At 50.0% G+C, this 20,881-nt stretch overlaps 1 protein-coding gene across 4 annotated transcripts in view; it reads right to left on the bottom strand.

Moving 5' to 3' along the window:
* Positions 1–608: 608 nt before the first annotated feature.
* The window catches only part of Pcgf3 (polycomb group ring finger 3), a 30,310-nt gene continuing 10,037 nt past the window's right edge, over positions 609–20,881 (bottom strand). The window contains exons 2-11 of one of the 4 annotated variants that reach the window (XM_070021629.1): positions 20,350–20,389; positions 19,895–20,058; positions 18,208–18,325; positions 15,904–16,000; positions 12,761–12,816; positions 8,058–8,165; positions 7,068–7,156; positions 5,858–5,995; positions 5,364–5,444; positions 609–4,558 (exon numbers count right to left, since the gene is read on the bottom strand). In XM_070021629.1, the coding sequence (XP_069877730.1) occupies positions 4,511–4,558; positions 5,364–5,444; positions 5,858–5,995; positions 7,068–7,156; positions 8,058–8,165; positions 12,761–12,816; positions 15,904–16,000; positions 18,208–18,316 (726 nt within the window). In that variant the 5' untranslated portion in view covers positions 18,317–18,325; positions 19,895–20,058; positions 20,350–20,389 and the 3' untranslated portion in view covers positions 609–4,510. Of the gene's footprint in view, positions 4,559–5,363; positions 5,445–5,857; positions 5,996–7,067; positions 7,157–8,057; positions 8,166–12,760; positions 12,817–15,903; positions 16,001–18,207; positions 18,326–19,894; positions 20,059–20,349; positions 20,390–20,881 lie in introns of those variants that run through there. The other 3 variants (XM_070021627.1, XM_070021628.1, XM_070021630.1) reach the window with 3 other exon arrangements.

Below are 20,881 nucleotides of genomic sequence, written 5' to 3'. Positions count from 1 at the left end.
TACATGCACGTAGTGCGCTCCTGTGTGCAGCGAGCATGCATGCAGTGAGCATGTGCTCCTGCACACGTGACCGTGCTGTGTACATGCACAGTATGCTCCTGTGTGCATGTGTGGCCAGGCTGTAGTATGCACACATGTAGTGAGCATGTGCTCCTGTGCCGAGTACATGAACATGGGTGAGCCTACCTGAGTGGCAGGCTTCTGTACCTCAGCATCCCAGGGCTAGATTCTCTACCAACACCAGAATCTGCAGGTCTCAGGTCCCTTCTATGAAATGGCATAGAGCACCGGGCACGGGTGGCTCACGCCTGTCATCCCAGCTACTCAGGATGCTGAGATCTGAGGATCATGGTTCAAAGCCAGACCTGGCAAGAAAGTCCATGAGAAAACCAGAAGTGGCACTGTGGCTCAAGTGGTAATGCACTTGACCTGAGCTGAAAAGCTCAGGGACAGTGCCCAGGCCCTGAGTTCAAGCCCCATGACTGACAAAAAAAAAAAAAAAAAAAGGCTTAGCATTAACTTATAACCATGCACACCTTCTTGCGTACTTTACAGATTACTTGTAATACTTTAATACTTAATACATATGAATGCTGTGTTATGGTATATGGTTTAAGGAGTGACAGAAAAGTTTGTATTTTCAGTTCAAATGAATTTTTCCCTGAATATTTTCAATCTATGATTGGCTGAATCTATGGATGTAGCATCTGATGAACAGAAGGCCAACTGTATCCATGAGACTGTCTTACGTTCTTACAAGTATTCTATATAATAAAGTTCCAGCCTGGGAGATTCTTAGTCAAGTTTTTCTTCTGCTTTTATTACAAGCATATAATATTAGTTGGCAAAACACTGAATACAAGCTTCACTATCATAAAATCAAAACATTAAGCAATATTCCAAAAAAGATTTAGACAAAAACTAGCCACCGATGGTACAAAAATCACACACCAACACAAGCATAAAAAATGTAAACTTTCAAATCAAACATCAGAATCTGTATCTGCATCATCCTTTTCAATACTGTGGCGTTTTCCTCTGCTCACCATTCTGAGGCGATAGTTCATGGGACCGTCCCTGGCTGGACATATTTTCACTGTGGAAACACATCTGGAGCCCAGCTGAGAGCTGGGATGTGGACATTTATGTGAAGCTACACACACCTCAGTGCACTCTTGGGAGTGGCAGGGATGAGCGTGAACAGCCCAGCCCCCACCCCCGTGGCCCGGTCCTGGCCTGGCGGGAGAGCAGCGTGCAAAGCGTGTGAAACAAGTGTTTTCAAACTACAGACAGCGGTTGATTCATGTGGTGTATTTAAGTATCAAGGTGGAGAAATAACGTTTTTGAGTAAGGTCACATGTGATGTGGTGGGGCTTACATGATTTCCTGAGGAAACAGAGAAATTGGTTGTTCTGTGTGATTTAGCTATCTGCACTCTATTTATTTTTAATGCTTTGGGAGCACACTCAACCTCTACGTACTATGTAGAAATCTGTTGGCTCGCTCCTAGGCCGTCCAGCCCCGAGAAACAAACCAATCTCCAAAGACTGACACAAAGCCAGGCCTCAAGCTCGCTAGCCATGAAGGAAGGCCACTAGGTTTGTGGGCTGAGGCCACACGGTCCCAACCCCAGGGTGGCCTGGCTATGCGCACACAGGCTCTGGCACCAGGACCTGGGTAAGCCTGGATGCTTGTTTCAGGATATTGCTGGCAAGTATTCATGCACACAGCCCAATACGGCATTCTTATAACAACAACGAAAAAGAAAAAAAAAACAGCTGAATACACATAACTTGAAATTCCACCTATATTCCCTTTCAGTTTAGTAGAATCGATGCTAGATCACAATTAAAACACATCTAATAAATGCATGTTGGAACCTATTGCACAAAAGCATAAAAATGCTCTTCATCCCTATAAAAACATATGAAGGCTACACAAAGTAAAAGAAGCTTGCAAAACATCTCACAATTTCATTTTATATGCCTGTAAATAAAGCTGGACCACGGAAACCAAACGATTGGATGGGAAAATATGATAGAAGGCTTAAAATAGAATAAATAATTTTATAAAGTTTTCTTTTTTAACCCCCCAAATCTTAAATTCAATATTATATATTCTATCTGAGTTCTATTTTCATGAAAATGGTGTCTGGCGAGACCAGTGCTGGGAGGCTGGTCCCACGGCCGCCGGCACCGGCACCGGCACCGGCACCGGCACCAGGGCCTGCAGGTCCTCCGGCAGCGCCGGGCTTCCTGTGCAGCAGCTGTGAAAACGACTTCGAAGGAGCTAGGCCTGCTGGGAAACTCAACAGGACCAATCGCTAACAGGGCCTGGAACTCATGCTGTCACATGGAGCTCGGCAGGGGTGAAGAGGCGGCCCGAAGCTTCCATCAGACACAGGTTCACTCTGCTTGTCTCCAAGCGAGGTAAGGCTACAGGTCAGACCAAAGGGCAGAGGGCACCGGGAGACACCTGCAGTGCAGCCAGGTGTGTGATGGAATCTTAGAAAAATAGGTACTTTTGCTGCTGAGGTTTATCAGGTTAACATGGTGACAGAGCAGGGCTGTGAGGGGCAGCGCCCAGACGGGAGGTCTGCACTGCTGCACAACTTAGATTTGTCAACTTAGCACCATAGCAAAGTCAAGTGATTCCAAAGGTAGCTACAAAGTTACAAATGCATGTCATGAGATTATACAGCCATACTATATTTGATCAGAACTGTAAATTATCTTTATTTGAATTTGGAGGCTCCTAACCGTTTAATCCTTCTTTAGTTTCACCATACAGAAAACACCTAAACCTAATGGTACTCTTCAGCTGCACTGTGAGAACAGGGTCCTGCCGGGTACTTCAGCAGTGTCATGTGTTTTGAGGTAGACAGGTAATATTTACTCATAAACCCTTATATAGTAAGTAACTCTAGAAACGATTTGGATGAATAGCAAGCTCAGGAAACTGAGTAATCCAGAGAGTCCTGGGCTTAAATAAAGAGGTGAATTTTGACCAATTACTAACAAAGAGCTTGTTTTTATTTTAAGAAAGGCCTCACATTGAAGATTGCTTGGATGAGTTAATTTGGACATTTCCTCATCACTGACCTTAAGTCTCATCAGTTGCTGCTTCTAACATTTTGTGTATGTGAAAAGGAAACGAAACTAGCTGTCGCAAGCCCAACCAACTTTCAAAGCAAATGAAGAAGAAATTCCAGTGGCTATGGTGAAGACTCATGGACACACTGGGGCCCTCTGTCTACCCAGCAATTGCTGGAGGGCAGTGGGCCGAGTGGGCCTCCTGGGGGCCGTCTGCCATCTGCCCAGGGCCTGGGGAAGGAAGGGAAGAATCCAGCCCACAGATCATCAAGAAGTAGTGCTCAGTGCAGCTTCCCACGGGACTCCAACCACCACAGAAAAGCGCCTCTCCTCTGCTCTCCTGCCCCACACCGTCTCTGCCATGAGGGACAAAACATCCATGTGGTGGCAACGATTTGATCCTCTAATTCAATTTAAAAATTGAACCCAATTACACTGGGAGGTGAGAGGGCTTAACAAAGGGCCGCCTGCCTGTGACTAAAAAGCAACTTCCTGGCAGAGCCAAGCGGCCTGGCCTGCCCGGCCCAGTCCTGCAGCACTCGGCCGAGCCACGAAGCGCACACACCACCCTTGCCCTTGCCCCTGGCCGGAGGGCAAGCCTGGCACGGGGGCACACCAGCAGGCGTGGCCCCACGGGCTGGGCTCTGTCCGCAGGCACCAAACAGCCACTGCCACGGCGCACCAGCAGCAGAACGGAAGGGAGAGCTAGGAACAGATGGTGACTCCAGGCATCTGGGCCCTTTCTAAACCAGGAACTCTTCTGCAAGCCAGCGCTACTCTGGTCTGCCCTGCCGAGCGTGCTGGAATCTTGTTGTGGGGTCACGTCTGGATGACAAAGGAGCCCTGCCCACCTGGCTGCTCAGGCCGGCCCAGGACACAGTGCAGGCCTTGGCTGTATCCTACAAGGTGGAAATTCATCACCATGGTTAAATCATAGTATTACTGCAAGCCTCTTTGGGTATGCTTTTAAATTAAATTTTTATATATCTTCTAAGTTTCAGGAAGCTAAAGGCAACATAAATATTATTTACCATGAAAAGGCTCTTTTTCAATAACTTAGGAAGGATGCGATAAAAATACAAGTATTTTTGAGGCTCATCAGGAAACCCAATCCATGACTTAAACCAAAACGAACTCAGCTGTTCATGACCTGGACAGGGGTGAGGTGGTGGAAGCGCATCGCACTGCACTCGCTCTCTGGCCGGAGACGGAGCAGAAACGAGTGTGCGCGGTCACACAGAACTGCGAAGTGTCTTCATCCTCTGTAAACGCGTGCTGGTAGTGTCTTGGGTGTGGATTCTCTCATACAAAAGTTATAAATATTCTCTATTCAGAAATCTGGTCCGCATGACACCCAAGAGGTGACATTCCATAGCAGGGTCACCGCACGGAGCCCCGAGGGCGCCGAGACTGCCAGGTCACAGCAAGTCCATCTTGGGTCTGTAGTGCAGCAAGAGGGGCGCCTTCTGCAAGACAGAGACAGTTGCTGGCAGGGGGGGGGGGGTGGGTAGCCACGGCGGCCAGACGGCCATCTCCTCAGAGGGCAGAGAGATACTAGGAAGGCTGGAGCTTTCTGTCCTGGGTGACACTGGGTGTGGGGCCGTGGCTCCTTAGACCTAGAAGAGGTCCGGGTAGCCAGTGCCTCCTGCCCACCACACTGGCTTTGGTCCTTATTGTGTTCTCTCTCACATACCCCCCGGTCACTGGTCAGCTCCGTCCCTAGGCAGTGGACCCTGGGCCCACTTAGCTGCTGCTTTTCTTTTCCTTCTAGCCGGTGGCTCAGCTAGATCGCTCCCAGTCCGAGATTCACTGCTTGTTTCTTGCCCAAGGATTTGGAGATTTGTTCCCAGGCAGGGGTCGCTCCCCCAAACTTGCACCCTCTGACACTGGTCTCTTGGGGTGGGGGGGAGGAAGGGGAAAGGGAGACTCTGGCTACAGTAATTTTTTTTTTTTTGGTTGGTTGTGGGGCCTGAACTCTGGGCCTGGGTGCTGTCCCTCAGCTCTTCAGCTCAAGACCGGCGCTCTACCACTTGAGCCACAGCACCACTTCTGGTTTTCTAGTGGTTTATTGGAGATAAAAGTCTCACAGACTTTCCTGCCTGGGCTGGCTTTGAACTGTGATCCCCAGATCTCAGCCTCCAGTGTAGCTAGGATGACAGGCGTGAGCCACCGGTGCCCGGCTGTGGTAATGATTCTCGAAATGATTCTGCTGCATCACCACAGACTCCGACTGGAGCCATCACAGAGAGAACAAGTACCATGCACTCTCACCTTGAATCTCCACCTGGTGACAACCACGAACTTGAGGGTATGGTCCTTGCCCAAGATTTCCTCATTGCATAAAATGTCCAGCTGTGGGAGAAGGGCTTTGGTTAGGGACGACGCCGAGGGCGACGGTGAGAATGACACTGCCTGGGCCTCCTTCCTCCTGGGAGCAGGAGTCGGTGCTGCACAAGCTACAAAGGATCAGGAACATTCACAAAAGCACTGATGTTCCTCAAGGGCCAGAGGCAGCTGGGAGCTGGCCGCTCCCGCTGCCCACACAGTGACGCTGGGGCCAAGCCAGCCCTTCGTCCTCAGAGGGCACAAGGCTGTGTTCACACCACAGTCTGGGGGACGGATCCATCCCTGGGGATCTGTCCTGACTGAGGGACACGGGCAGTACCGTGGATGAAACTGTCCACACTGTGCTCTCCCCGCACAATCTCCAAAACTACTCAGAGGAGAAATGCCTTGTCCCCACTCCTGAGTGCATGGCTGCCTACCTCATTGAAGGAGGAGAGGTTGAGCTTCTTGGCGATGAACTTCTTCAGGTGCAGGACCGTCGCCTGGGCTGAGCAACGAATCCACTTCCGCTTCAGGCCCCTAAGTTTGCTGCTGTTGCATTCCAGACAGATGCTCACCTGGAACGTGTAGGTGGCACAGTAAGGGATTTTCTGTCAACTCCCAGGGATTGTCCTGGGTAAGTACCTGTTCCTGCATTGAGGATGGTGGCCTTTTTGAAATTAGAAGTATGCTCTACCTCACTGAGGTAGAAGGAATTGTACATCAATCACTTTATACACATGCTTTTAAAAACTGCTTGTTCTGCTGGGCACCAGTGGTTCACACCTGTCATCCTCGCTACTCAGGAGGCTGAGATCTGAGGATCATGGTTCAAAGCCAGCCCGGGCAGGAAAGCCTGTGAGACTCCTTTTTTTTTTTTGATCGGTCGTGGGGCTTGAACTCTGGGCCTGGGCGCTATCCTTGCACTCTTCAGCTCAAGGCGAGCGCTCTACCACTTGAGCCACAGCGCCACTTCTGGTTTTCTAGTGATTTAGTGGAGATAAAGAGTCTCACAGACTTGCCTGCCCAGGTTGGCTTTGAGCTGCGATCCTCAGATCTCAGCCTCCTGAGTAGCTAGGATTACAGGCATGAGCCATCGGCGCCCAGCCCGTGAGACTCTTATCTCCAGTAAACCACCAGAAAACTGGAAATGGAGCTGTGGCTCAAGTGGTAGAGCGCTAGCCTTGAGCTGAAGAGGTGAGGGATAGCGCCCAGGCCTTGAGTTCAAACCCCATGACCAATAGGGAAAAAAAAAAAGTTCTATAAGCAGGGTTAGGGAGTTTTAGCAAGTCCTTCTGCAGCACCTCTCTAACAGTTGGTCTAGTGGTCGTCTTCATCTGATGACACAGTGAAGGAGACCTGGACCGTCCCCCACCCTGCAGGCTGACTCTCATGCATGGAAAAGCACCCACCAGAGGACTACAAATGGACTACAAATGGTACAAACCTGCAGGGGTGCTAAACTATCAACACTAGGGGGCAGCCTGTAATTTTTTGTTTGATATGCTTTATAGTCACTCCATATTACTTTGGTTAAAAAAAGACAAAGAAAGAAAAGGTAGACAGAGGAAGAAAACCCCCAGGCATTTAACTCGGATATGGCTTCACGAGACACCCCAGTGTGGAGTGCCAGCCTGGGAAGCACCCCACCTGCTCGTCACTCCGGTGGTAATCATTGTCTTCTTCCTGTTTCTCTTCTGTTGTTTCTTTGTTTGAACTGTCATCTGCTTTGGTTTCACCTTTTAGCACAAACAGAAAAACCATTCAGAGTGCTCCCAATCCCAAATCCAAAATGTTTCAAAACCCCAAACTTCCTGAGCTGTACGTGGGAACTTCTACAACCAACCCCTTGTGACAGGCCAGTCAAAGCCAGACAGACACACTGAAAATACTGTATGAACATACCCTTGGGCCTATGTATATACAGGGGTATATGAAATGTATCTTGAAATTCCATAAGGCAGCTTGTCTTGTATGCAAATGTGCCACCAAATCTGAAATGCTTCCAGACTCAAAGCCGTTTGGATGAAGGATACCCAACCTGAGTCACGAAATGCAGTATGTTACACTATTTTTAAGAGTCCACAGAACCCTCAAAATGCTGTTGACATTCAGTCTACGAAGGCTGCTGGAGATGAGGAACCCAGTGAGTCTGAGCCATTCCAAGGTCATTCCTCTGTGGCACAGGGTGAGCCTGCACAGCAGGTGGAAAGCCGGGTTTGGTGCCGTATATCTGGGGGTTGGGGAATGGAATGAGATCCCAGGGCCCTTGGCTCTGACCCAGAAGCCTTCCTAGAACACTGGCTCCTGGAACCCAACTGTCTGAATGCAGGATCCCAGACACCTCTGGAGGACCCTTAGGAACACGTATGATCCCCCGATCCATGTGTGGTCCACTCAGTTATTTGAATAATTCATGATAAAGACTTTAATGTGCCACTAACTTCATGTCCAAATCAAACTGTCATTTTGCCCTTTTATCATAAAGCTCCTCTTTCCCCGACACCCTCCCCGCAACCCAAGTTTCAGGGACCTCTTGCTCCCTACCCCTCCATGATCCACTCCACCGGTCGCATTGCTCTCTGTGAGGGGAAGCCTAAGAGGAGCGCTCCTGGCATCAAACCGCCGGCCGCTACTCACCATTCCGGGCGTCTAGATGCTGTTTTGCAGAGCACGCCTCCCCCTTGATGTCGCCTGGAACCTCCATTCCCAGCTTGTGGTAGAATTCCCGCTGTTTCCTCATTTCCGCTATTAAAAATTAACAGATAACTTGTCATCTTTAGTAGGCAAGGAATTATAGAAAAGCTTCACAAACAGCATATGAAGGAAGTTGTAGATTTGGGTTATCAACTTTAAATGCTGTTGCTAGTGAGAAAAAAAGCTGTGGAGAGAACCCCATGTGGAAAGCGTGCAGGAATAGGACCCTGGGAGCTGTTGTTTAGTATGCAGTCATGGAGCTCTGTGAAGTTCTTCCAGCTTATTTGCTTGTTATCATGCTACTCAGCTGTGTATTAATCACTTCTAACTGAAGAATAGGTGTAAAAGCTCCTTATGTGCACACAGTTCAATAGATTCTGAAATATTTTTGCATTTGTATTACTGTTCAAAAAGTACTGTAGGATCAGCCACACGTTCCTCCCAGTGCATTGCCTTGCATGGCCCAAAGCCATACGATCAACTGATTCTGGACTGAAACCTCAAAAATGAACCAATAAAGTTCTTCTCCTGGTAAGCTGGTGATTTTGTTATACTGATGGAAAGGTGAGCAACAGCTTGATGTTGGCAATACATTCTACATGTAAATGTTTTGTCTTAAAATATCAAGGTGAACTCAATATTCAGCTTTATTAGGTCCTTAGCAAAAGCTAACTTCCAAAACCACTCAATGTTTGACAACGATGGTTAAAAGTTCTTCTCATTCAGAAAATTGCCATCTCTGCCCTCTGCTCAAACAGATAAAGAAAAAAACCACACACATTCATTTTATCACTGCCAAATCAATGAAATGTGGTGGACAGGCCAGGATGTTCGCTGGGCCTTTAGAGTCAATGGTGGCTATGGGCATGGGCACAGATGAGGTGTACCATGGACAGTATGGCTTTATAGCATGGAAGATCCACAAGCTTTGTAAACACCTGATGGTGAATTACAATGAGCTTCAAAACTACACTCTTGCTAGTTTTGTTAACTTATGCAGCTAGACATTTTGGCTATCCTGCTGTGAAGCGTTGAAAGAAGACTATCCCAGAGGCTCCTCTTCTGCTCAGCACTGACAGAACACAAGGTCTTGGCAGCATTAGTGATGCCAAGAAAGATCACTCCATACTCAACTGCTGATTCTGCTCCCAATGTCCCTGATCCCAGAGCATTCCTACCCAGAAGCTAACCATTTGAGTAAGTGTGTCTCCTCTGGTCATGTTTCTTCAGTTGCTGCAGTCACAGATGCCTTAATTGATTCATGTCAGTAAATAAGTGCTTTGCCTGTTTGGCTGACAAGTGAGCCAATGAGCAGCTTACTTTATAGCCTCATCTTTGTGTTTTGCTTTTGTGAAAAGATTCTTTGATGACCTATTCTACAGTAAAATTTCCGGGTTTTTTCCCCCCCCCAGGGCTGAGGATCGAACCCAGGGCCTTGCGCGCGCCGGGCAGGCGCCCTTCCGCTGGGCTAAACCCCCAGCCCCCCTGTTTTTTCTTAGATACCATGTCTCTGTGTGTTGGGCTTATCAGTGAGTAGCCACACATCACTGCATGTGAGTATAGTGCTCTGCTACTAGTAGCAACTGGTCAGCAGCAGCAGGCTAACACTTAGGGTTATTTTTCTCTTCTTTCCTTGTTTTAGCATGTTGGACATGTGCTGACAGCCCAAGGTGTCTCACCACAGTGTAACACTGCACGCAAAGGGCTGTCTCCTGCTGAGAAATGTGTTGTCCTGGGGCTGAGAACATGGCTTTCGGGTAGAGAGCTAGCCTCGCATGCATGAGGCCTCCCTGGGTTCAGTTCCTCACTACCACATACACAGAGCCAGAAGTGGCTGTGGCTCAAGTGGTGGAGCGCTAGCCTTGAGCAAAAGCAGCTCAGGGACAGCGCCCAGGGCCTGAGTTCAAGCCCCAGGACTGGGGGAAAAAAAAAAGAATCTGTTGTGCTGAGCAGTGTATCAGAGCAGTGACCACATAACACATAATATGTAGCAAATACGTAATTGCCACGGGAGGATAACATACAATAATACATTCACAAATAAGCACGGCTGTGTCTCAATAAAACTTTATTTTTTTGGGGGGGTGAGGGTTTGTTGTTGTTTTGCCTGTCTGTTGTGGAGCTTGAACTCTGGGCCTCAGTTCTGTCCTTGAGCTGTTTTGCGCAAGGTTAGTGCTCTACCACTGTCAGCCACAGAACCACTTCTGGTTTTCAGGTGGCTAGCTGCAGATAAGGCTCTCACAGACTTTCCTGCCTGGGCTGACTTTGTCAGATCTTAGCCTCCTGTGTAGCTAGAATTAAGGCATGAGCCCTCAGCCCCCAACCCCCAGGAGGAGGAGGGGATTTGAGAGAGGGTCTTACCATGTGGCCCAGGAGGGCCTTGCCTCAGCTGCCTGAGGGCTGGAATTATAAGTGTGCACAGCCATACTTGGCTTCTAATGAGACTGACGTACTGTGAAATTCAGTTTATGTACTTTTCATGTTACAAAGTAAGATTATTTTGTTTTTTTCCAACTGTGTAACACTGAAGCACATGTTCTGAGCCCACCTGCCACACGGAGGCAGGCAGTGAGTCAGGTGCGGCCTGTGCTGTAAGCGGGCCAACTCCTGTTCCAGATAGTGCAATCAGGCACAAGAAAGAAATAAAAAGGTAGATACTTTGGTCTGCTTCCACAGTGAAACCAACAGATATTTTCACCCATTTGCATACCTTTCTTAAAAAGTAAAAGATGAGACACAAATTCAATATCCCTTGGTAGAAGACTGGTAAAGACATGGCATGTGGGCTGGGAAGGTGGCTCAGTGGTAGAGCACTTGCCTTGCGTGCCTGAGGCCCTGGGTTCGATTCCTCAGCACCACATAAGCAAAAAAAGCCAGAAGCTATAGCTCAAGAGGTAGAGTGCTAGCCTTGAGCTTAAGAGCTGAGGGACAGCGCCCAGGACCAGGGTTCAGGCCCACGACTGGACCCCCCCCCAAAAAAAAAAAGATACAGCATGCATTCTGGAGGAACACACATCGTGTTTGTGGATACAGAAGCCACAGCAATGTGAAGGAAAAGCAGGAGGGTGGTAGGCATCTTGATAAAGTTTAGATAAAGATATTGCCTCAGGGAAAGAAGTTAATACCAAAGAATAACTGAAAATGAACTTCTACCAAATTGCCTGCAAGGGAACAGAAAAAGTCAGCAGGTGTCACGGGCTCCAGAACCACAGTGGAGCTGTGGAGGAAGCCTGTTACCAAGGGGTCCAAGTGAGAGCCAAGGCAAGCAGGGCCCGGGGCAGAGCTCCAGGAAGGGGCTGGAGCCCTGCAGCTGTCCTGCGAGAATTAACCAGGGACCCCCAGAGCCGATGCTGCGCCTCACAGCAGCACCACCATGGTTAAAGCACGACCCAGTCTACCTGAGCGTCCAGCTAAAGACCTCTGGCCTGAGAAATGAGGTTTACAACTGCTTGTACAAAAAAGAAAGCCAAAGAAGTGGCAGGCGGCCTTTACCGCTTGTTGATGGTTTCAAAGCCAGAGTAATCCTGAAGAGTAACAAGCGGCTGTAACTTAAGAGTTTGAGAGCACTGCATCAGGAACACGCCGGCCTGTGAACTCTGTGAGGGTCAGTGAGAAGCCGAGTCACAAGGCAGCCCGTGCCTCCGCATGCCCGAGGTGTGAACGCAGAACTCTGACTTTCCAGCCAAATGTGAGATGCCAGCTGGCCACAAAGCTTCAGATAATGCAGTGAACGGAGAACACAGGCCGTGCGGCTGGCCAGGGAATGAGCCACTGCTATCACGCAAATGTACAGACTTGACATCTATTCTGCCTCTCTTCCAAAACAGGATCACTGGGAGACCAAGCAGCAATCGTCGTTATAAACACATTACGATTCAGAAACCCATGAACGCAGGACTGCTGTTGCCTGGCAGGAATCACCAATAAGGCACCATCTCCTCAGAAGGTGACTCCACCTACTCAAGAAAAGAGACTTCCCAGCAGTGGGCTTGCCAAAAACATGGACCCGAGGAGTTGGACAGGCCCACCGGATATATGCACCAAAAATTCCAACACATGCGAAGATGCCACGGCAAGTCCCCTGTTAAGTCCAGAACCTTAGGACAAGGCAAAGACAAGAGGGGAGAGACCCAGAGGAGGCCTGCAAGTCAGCTCCAGGCACAGACCCTAGGCGGGTCCTGACCAAAACAACTGGAAAGCTGACATGAGCCAACTCGAGACATCACCGTGAGTGGACAAGCGACATGAGGGAGTCCGTACCACTTTCCCACATGTCCTAAGGACATTATGGTCAAGCGTTAAAAAAAATCCTATCTGTGGCCCTCACAAACAGCCTCAGAGATGAAACACCAGGAAGGGGTGGGGGAGCAGACGGACAGCAGGCAGAGCCACTGGACAGTGGACAGGGCCTCTCACACATCTGTGCTACCCATGAAGGAAACCACTGTACAGATTTAAGGTCTTGACACTTTACTTTGAGGTATACTTTGCCTTTTTCCAGAACCAAAACAGTTTGCACATGTTGGAAAAATCAATGGAGAACCCAGTGTTAAGAGCAGAGTAGGGAGATGAGAGTCTGCAGGGGAGAGGTCTTGGGCCACAGCCCCGGCCTGGTGAGGACCTGGGCAGAGGGCTCCTGAACTCACCTTCTTGGAGGCCTGGAACCAGCTTGTAAACAATATCTTGCATGGTCCTGTCATGCCTGCAGAGAGACAGAACAGGGTCAGTTAGTCACAGGGCCTTGGTCCTGTAATTCTCCACATTTTCTACGTGCAAAATAGAAATGTGTGCTATCAAAACAGTCATCTATGACTTGAATTAGTATTCCATTTAACTTAGGTACTAGGTATTTATGAACGCTTCAAATGATGATAGCAGATGAAATCATTCTAGGATCCAATGCCCTGTCTGCTGGACACAGGGTTAGTGTACAGGGCTCTTCTCTCAGGACAGTCAGCACCACTGTGGCCCACAAATGTGGACTACCATATCCCTGTGTCTCTGGGACCTCCCACCCTGCAGCCCCTGGGCTCCATGACTTCAGGCTTTCTTTCTGTGGTCTTCCTGTTATACCTACACAGGCTTTCTGAGAAGGCATAGGGGCACCATCTCCAATACTCTGGTTTGCTATCTTTTTGTGTGTGTATGCCAGTTCTGGGGCTTGAACTCAGAGCCTGGGTGCTGTCCCTGACCTTTTTTGCTCAAGGGTAGCACTCTACCACTTGAGTCATACCTCCATTTCTAGCTTTTTGGTGGTTAATTGGAGATAAGAGTCTTGAGAACTTTCCTACCTGGGCTGGCTTTTGTTGTTGGTTGTGGGGCCTGAACTCTGGGCCTGGGCGCTATCCCTCAGCTCTTTAGCTCAAGGCTAGCACTCTACCACTTGATCCACAGTGCCACTTCCAGCTTTTTCTGCTTGTGTGGTGTTGAGGAATTGAATCCAGGGCCTCATTCATGCAAGGAAAGCGCTCTACCAACAAGCCAACTTGCCAGCCCGTGGGCTGGCTTTTAACTGAAATCCTCGGATTCTGCCTCCTGAGTAGTGAGGATTACAGGTGTGAGCCACCAGGGCCTGGCAGGTTTGTTATTCTTATACATGAGCTTTTACAATTACATTAAAGTAACTATTTTCTTTTCTTGGGTAAAATTAAAGAATGTCTTAATTTTCAAGCCAATGTTAACTTTCAAGCGCCATTCTGTAACAAGAAAGCCCTTATATGCCCCCAAATTGATGAATGACTACACATCACAAAGTCACAAACATCTAGCCCTCCAGGGCCTAGCACAGCAGCCAGGGTCTGCTACAATCCTGGCAACCCAGTTGCTACAAGCCTGTTACTTGCTGCATCTACAAACTCCTTATGGCTTGGAAACTCTCATTTGTGAGCTCAGCCATGGTGTGGAACCACACAGGGTCACACGAATTCTTCTCACCACATGAGGAATTATATTTCACGCTTGGACTAGGACACACAAGCAGAGTAGTATGCAAATGGAGTTCATGGGTCTTACTGTACCTGCCTAGCTTCCACTAGAACTCACAGACTGGCAGCCAGAGCTCCACCCTGGGGCTCTGAGCAATGAGGTAGGCCTTGCCCACCTGACGGGGCCAGGGGTTGGGAAGTGGGGCTGGAGGGGCTTCCCCAGGAGAGGCGCTAAGCAGGTCCGACAGCACAGTGCAGGGCAGTCCTTTGAAATGGTGCCAAGTGAATGCACTCACAATCCAGGATGGTAGCTTCAGAGTTTCTCCTGCACACTCTATACTCTCTCCTACATGCTGTCTACCAGACCCCGATGGTCCCAAACCAGCCCCTGACCAGGGTACGTTTCACACCATCACCCATATCATCATCCCTGGCCCTGCTTCACATTGCTCCATCTTAAGTCCCAAAAGTAAGCCAAAGCCAAGTGTCCCAGGACCACAGCTGTCTGCCTCACCCTGGGAGTGCAGCATCCAGTAGAAGGAGAGCAGGAGTGAAGCTGCTAGCTAGGTGATTCTAGGCAAAGCCTGGACGTGACCAAGAGTCCCAGAGGTCCAGGGCCCACAGAAGGCAAATGCCTCCACTCAACTCGCAGCCTCTGTATCTTTATGTAGCAAAGCGTCCAAAGCCAGAGGCAAACCAGCCCCTGCTAACCCAATAAATGCACCCACACATATACTCAATTCCTAGCCCTTACCTCCGCCTGGCCCACACCTATTCTTCATTCTCTCTGATAAAAGGTGTGGCTCCCAGCGTGAGGCCCTGAAGCTCAGGACCCTGTTGAGGGTGCCAGCCTCTGCAGGCTCCTGTCCCTGGCTCACACATAGCCTCTGCCATCCCTCTGTCAAGAGTTCATTCCAGCTCTGCAAAACACCACCACAGATGGAGAGCAGACTGTGTGGTTTGCCCACAGTCAGCGATGGGACAAGACTTTCAAAGCATCCAGGACAGGTGGTACCCACAGAGTAGTGCCAATGGCCAGTCAACATGTAGACCTGGGAGCTCTGAGAAAACCAGAGGCACAGAGTAAAGCTTACCCAGAGCCACCGTATTGGAAAAATTAAATGCCTGGCACTGCTGGTCAGAATGCAGAGAGGAGCCACAGGAAAATGGGCAGAATCCTTAATCCAAATGCCTCCCATCTACCCTGCACCTGTACACAGAAAAGAGCTCAGGGTAGAGAGCCAATGGATGTCTCCAGATGTCCTACTGGGTACATGGACCATGGGAGTTTCTCAGGGATGCCATGCATGGGCAATCCATTGAAGGGCCCACAGTCACAGAAAACTCACACTGGTTCCACAGTGAAATGCTGGTGGGACGGAGGGCCCTCTGTGGCCTGAACCTGTGAATCTGGGCTGCTGTTCCTAGGAAAGCTAAGCTGCTGTATGCCTCCAACATGCTATGCTGTTCAATGCTTACACAGAAAACAAGTGAATGCCTCTTCCTTTAACCTGGTTTCAGATTATTTCTACTTTCCTCTTGTAGGCGGGTGGGGGGGGGGGGGGGGATTTTCTTTCAGAGAGATCCCACAGATCTAAATTCTGCTCTTTGGTCCGAGCACCTCTTCTGCCCGAACGCCAGTACAGGATGGGTTATTTCTGCAGAAAGGCACATCTGGGACACCTTCCATTTCCCACTTAGGAAACTTGCAAAGTTCCACTTGTGTGGTGCTGCCGCACAGTTGCTGACCAAGCAATGCCTACTGTCCTGGCCCTGGCCACCTTGCCTGGCGCCCGGGCAGCCTGGAGCAGAGCAGCCGCCCGGGCACCAAGGTGGGTGAGCGCTGGGGCGCGCGCGGCACTCACCCGATGTACTGCAGCGGGTGGCTCTGGTGAATCACAATCCTGCACGTGGGACACGTATTGTTCTCCTCGAGGTACTTCACCAGGCAGCTCCTGCAGACTGCAAAGGGCAGCAGGTGAGCGCGGACCCGGCACTGAGTGGTCTCAACACCCACGCCTAGCCGAAGGGACACTCACCAGCAGCCTCCTCCACACAGTGTCTGGCTCCTGAAAGAAAGCGCCTGCCTTGGGAAGCACTGCAGAAAGGAATGTCGACTGTGCGGCGGCCAGCCCACCCCCCACGCGCAGGCTGAGCGGAGAGCAAACAGCAGCGTGCGGCTACCAAAGGCCATCGACACAGCTAATATTGAGAATTTCTGTTCAGTTGGCCTTGTATAACAAAACTAGATACAATTCAGTAAAAACTGCCTGACAAAATTTGGCTGCCAGTTTCTAACAATATAGTAACTTCAACATAAAAAGTCTATTAAAGCCAGAGACTGGTGGCTCATACCTGTCATCCTAGCTACTCAGGAGGCTGAGATCTGAGGATTGCAATTCAAAGATAGCCTGGGCAGGAAAGAAAGTCTGTGAGACTCTTATCTCCAATAAACCACTAGAAAACCAGAAGTGGCGCTGTGGCTCAAGTGGTAGAGCACTTGCCTTGAGCTGAAGAGCTGAGGGACAGCGCCCAGGCCCAGAGTTCAAGCACCAGGACCACCATCATCAACAACAAAAATTTTATTAAATCTGGCAAATCGTGCCAAGTGTCAGTAGCTCACACCTGCAATCTTAGCTACCCAGGAGGTTGAGATCTGAGGATCCTATTTCAGAGCCAGCCTGGGCAATAAACTCAAGAGACTGAACCTCTAGCAAAAAGCTGGAACTAGAGGCATGGCTCAAATGGTAGAGTGTCCTGAGTTCAGGTCCCATACTGGCACTAAAAATAAAACAAACAAAAGACAACAACCAAAAACACCCCCATACCCTAGTAAAAGAGAAAAGGTGGGTGAATATAGTCATAATATTCAATGTACACATAAGAAAATGAAAACTAAGTAATTTGAGGGGACTGTGGTATTGGGAGAAATGGGGGAGAACCATGGGAGGGGTGGCACTGATCAAAATTTACTGTACTCATGAATTAACCCCCTATTTAAAAAAAAAGCTGGGGGGCTGGGAAGTTGGCTCAGTGGTAGAGCGCTTGCCTTGCATGCCTGAGGCCCTGGGTTCGATTCCTCAGCACCACATAAGCAAAAAGAAAAAAGCCGGAAGTGGCACTGTGGCTCAAAGTGGTAGAGCGCTAGCCTTGAGCTGAAGAGCTGAGGGACAGTGCCCAGGCCCAGAGTTCAGGCCCCACAACGGGACCAAAAAAAAAAAAAGCTGGGCCGGGTACCGGTGGCTCACACCTGTAATTAGGAGGCTGAGATCTGAGGATTGCGGTTCAAAGCCAGCCCAGGTAGGAAAGTCCTTGAGACTCTTAATCTCCAATAAACCACTCAGAAAATCGGAAGTGCTGTTGTGGCTCAAGTGGTAGAGCGCTAGCCTTGAGCGGAAGGACAGCACCTAGGCCCAGAGTTCTAACCCCAAGACTAAAAAAACCCAAAAACCCAAAACTGGGAATGCCAGGCACCAGTGACTCATGCCTATAATCCTAGCTACTCAGGAGGCTGAGGAGGATTGTGGTTCAAAACCAGTTCAGGCAGGAAAGTCCAAGAAACTTTTAATCTCCAATTAATCACTAGAAAACAGGAAGTGGCACTGTGGCTCAAGTGGTAGAGCGCTAGCCTTGAGCTGAAGAGCTGAGGGACGGCACCCAGGCCTAGATCAAGCCCCACATCCAACAACAACAACAACAACAACAACAACCTGGGAAATCTTTTTTTAAGAGAAAAGTATAAGATGGAAAGTATTTGTGTTATGAGTCTTCACCTTAACTAACTCCTCCTTGGTGGTTACAAATGTGTACCACCCATGATAGCCCAATAGGGAGCCAAGTAATAGGAACAGATCCCAGATCCCTGTAAAAATGTCAGAATCTCATCAGGGAGTTTAAAACTGGTGTCTCTCCCTGCTGGAAGTCAATACTTAACCCTTTACACTCACAGCACAGCTTCTATAAGTGCAGCTTTCCAGAATGAACTCTCACTCAGAGAAATCACCCACAACAGCTAAACTCTGAGGCTAATGTTTCTGATCTGTGGTTCACACCGGAGCCCAAAGCTTTTGACAAAACACAGCCAAAGTCCTACAGAGCACACTGCAGCAGCTTCCCTCCATGCCTGTCTAGGGTGACCCACAGTAGGTAGGGGTCGGGGTTGTACTCACATGTGTGCAGACACTCAGTCACCGTGGTTGCATCGATGAGGTAGCCGCTGCACAGGCGGCAGGTGATGTGGGCATTTATGTCCCAGAGCTTAATCTTCCTGGTCAACATCTTTGGCTTCTACAAGAGAAACACACAGATAAACTAGTCAACATCTCGACTGCTCTGTGTTTCACCCATGGCTCTGAACTTCCTCCAGACATCTCATGGCCGCAGATGAGCTGCCTGTATTTAGTTCATTTCCTCGTTTGGAGGGTATGTTGAACAATGAATGGTCTCATGGAGGACTGGGACAGGAAGCTGCAGACAGTGGAGTATGACAAGACCTTCCTACCTTCCTACTGGCTCTGCATGGCCCTGGCCTCTTCCCCTCCCACTGGAGGCGGGGGTGGGGGGGGGGGAAGGGGTGGCATAGCACGTAGGGAGGGGTTATAAAACAGAGCAGAGGAGAGTTGGCGGGGAAGGTCTGAATCCAGGACTGGGGCCCTGGTTTGCAATGGAATCCCCAGGGATTCTGCTCTGGGATAGCAGAGGGGGAAAGGGCGGGTAGAGGCAGAGCACAGCCAGACATGCTGGGGCAGCTGCATGGCACATGCATAGAGACCCCAAGATCCCTGCTGAGTCCACAGCAGGGTCAGCTGCTGGTGCTCACTGGCTGCTTGACGCACAGGAGCTCAGGGCCTCCAGACCCACTCGGCCCATCTTGGACGTCATCATTCCCTTCAGAGCCTACCTGTCCAACTGCCTGTGTCCTCCTCTGCTGCCCAACCCAGCTCATCAGATAGGAGGCTGTCCCAGGCCACAGCAGCAGGTAGAAGGTAAGCCCTGAGGAGAGGCCCATCGGCCTCGTTCCAGTCCACCAGGAAGACAGAACTCCCTGGCCTCTACAGGAGTCTGACTGCTGAGTTTCTACAGGGCTCAGGCCCCTCCTTAGCCAGGGTCATCCAGACCTGCCATGAGGCCTCTGAGCATGGGCGTTGAGGTCCAGGCCCCAAGCCCACAGTTTAAATGGCTGTGCATGCTCACCCCTCATGCTCTCTGTATAAGCATGGTTAGACTGTCCACTCAGCAGCACAGGAGACTTACTGGTTGCACTTCCACAGTAAGTCATCACCGCTCAGAACCTGCTGAGCTCCAGACCCTGACTGCCCTCATGCAGCATGACCGTCTACCCTTCAGACATGATGCCCAGGGCAGGGCACGGCCATGGAACCCGTTCCTTACCACCTCCAGACCACATACCTTCCCCAGTCATCTGACGGCCAGCCACCACTGTCGTACCTACCTCCTCCTCTGTTCTCACTTTAAAGACCATCATCGTCATCATCATCGTTGTCATTATTATTATTATTATTACTATTATTATTATTTTGTGTTGGCACTGGGACCTGAACTCAGGGCCTTGTGCTCTTGCTTGGCTTCTTTTGCTCAAAGCTGATGCTCTACCCCTTGAGCTACACCACTACTTCCAAGTTTTGCTGGTTAACTGGAGATAGAGAATCTTGGATTTGTCTGGTCTGCTCAGACTGGGTTTCAAATCACGATCCCAGATCTGAGCCTTCCAAGTAGCTAGGATTACAGGCGTGAGCCACCAGTACCCCAGCACTTTGAACGGACCCCAGATCCACGCTCTCTGGAGGGCTGGCCCCACAGACGGAACCCCAGGCCTCCCTCCGTGGATAGCCAGACCTTACTGACGGAGCCCTGGGCCTCACCAACGCCGGCCGTCTGCGTGTCCCTCAGGCCGTGGCATGGAGGGCTCAGGCCCCCACAAGGACGCGGCGATCCCTCCTCACTCTGCACTCAGGCTCACTTCTGCACCTTCCTTCTGGCCCTGGCTCTTTTTCCATTTTCTAGGTCAGAAATGGTACTGTTACTCAGGCATATCACTGACAACCCTGCACACAACCCACCACTGAGCCCTCTGAATCTCAGCCGCGTCTACACAGCTGATGGCAGGACCACGGCCCGAGAGAAACAAACACCAGCCAATGAAAGCAAGCCGAAGCCAGCTGCCGATGACAGCACCAAGGAAAGGACATAGAAGGACCTGACTTCTTCATGTCATACTGCACTTGCCAAGGGATTCTAGGTAAAGCTCACCAATTCACAGGCAGTGAAGAGGAAGATCAGCCTCAACTTACCTGCGAATGACAGCCTAGAGTCCCGGCTACATCGTGAAGCCTGTGGAGAAGCAGAAATGGTGTCGTCATCATAGGGGTACAGGGCACAGGCCAGGCACGCAACGACTCCATCCCCTGCCTTGCTGGGTTAAGTGTATCTGCTTGTTTACTTGCTTATTCAAAGAGAAGATTAATAATGATGGTGAAGAAAGCTCTAAAACACGGAGATGAAGCCAGAGGCACTACGCCCAGCTCAGAGAAGAGATGGGAGGGAGGGAGGGAGGGAAGGAGGGAGGGAGAGAGGGAGGGAGGGAGGGAGGGAGGGAGGGATCTCAGGGACCACCTGGAGGGCCTAGGAGCAACCAACTGTCTCATCACTTCACATGTCTGCAACTCCTGTGTCCTCACATGGTACGGAGCCCTCCCTTCTGGGCACAGATCTGCCACACACCCAGTGAATATGCACTGAGGACCATGCGTGTGGCTCCCGTGCCCGTGCTGGAGTCTGGCAGAAAGCAACGGCGAGTGTGGCACTGGCAGCAGGAGAGGGTGG

The sequence above is a fragment of the Dipodomys merriami genome, unplaced genomic scaffold, assembly GCF_024711535.1.
Source record: "Dipodomys merriami isolate MVZ:Mamm:240054 unplaced genomic scaffold, mDipMer1.0.p SCAF_143, whole genome shotgun sequence".
NCBI lineage: Eukaryota > Metazoa > Chordata > Mammalia > Rodentia > Heteromyidae > Dipodomys > Dipodomys merriami.
This window is presented reverse-complemented; position numbering and strand designations above follow the sequence as displayed.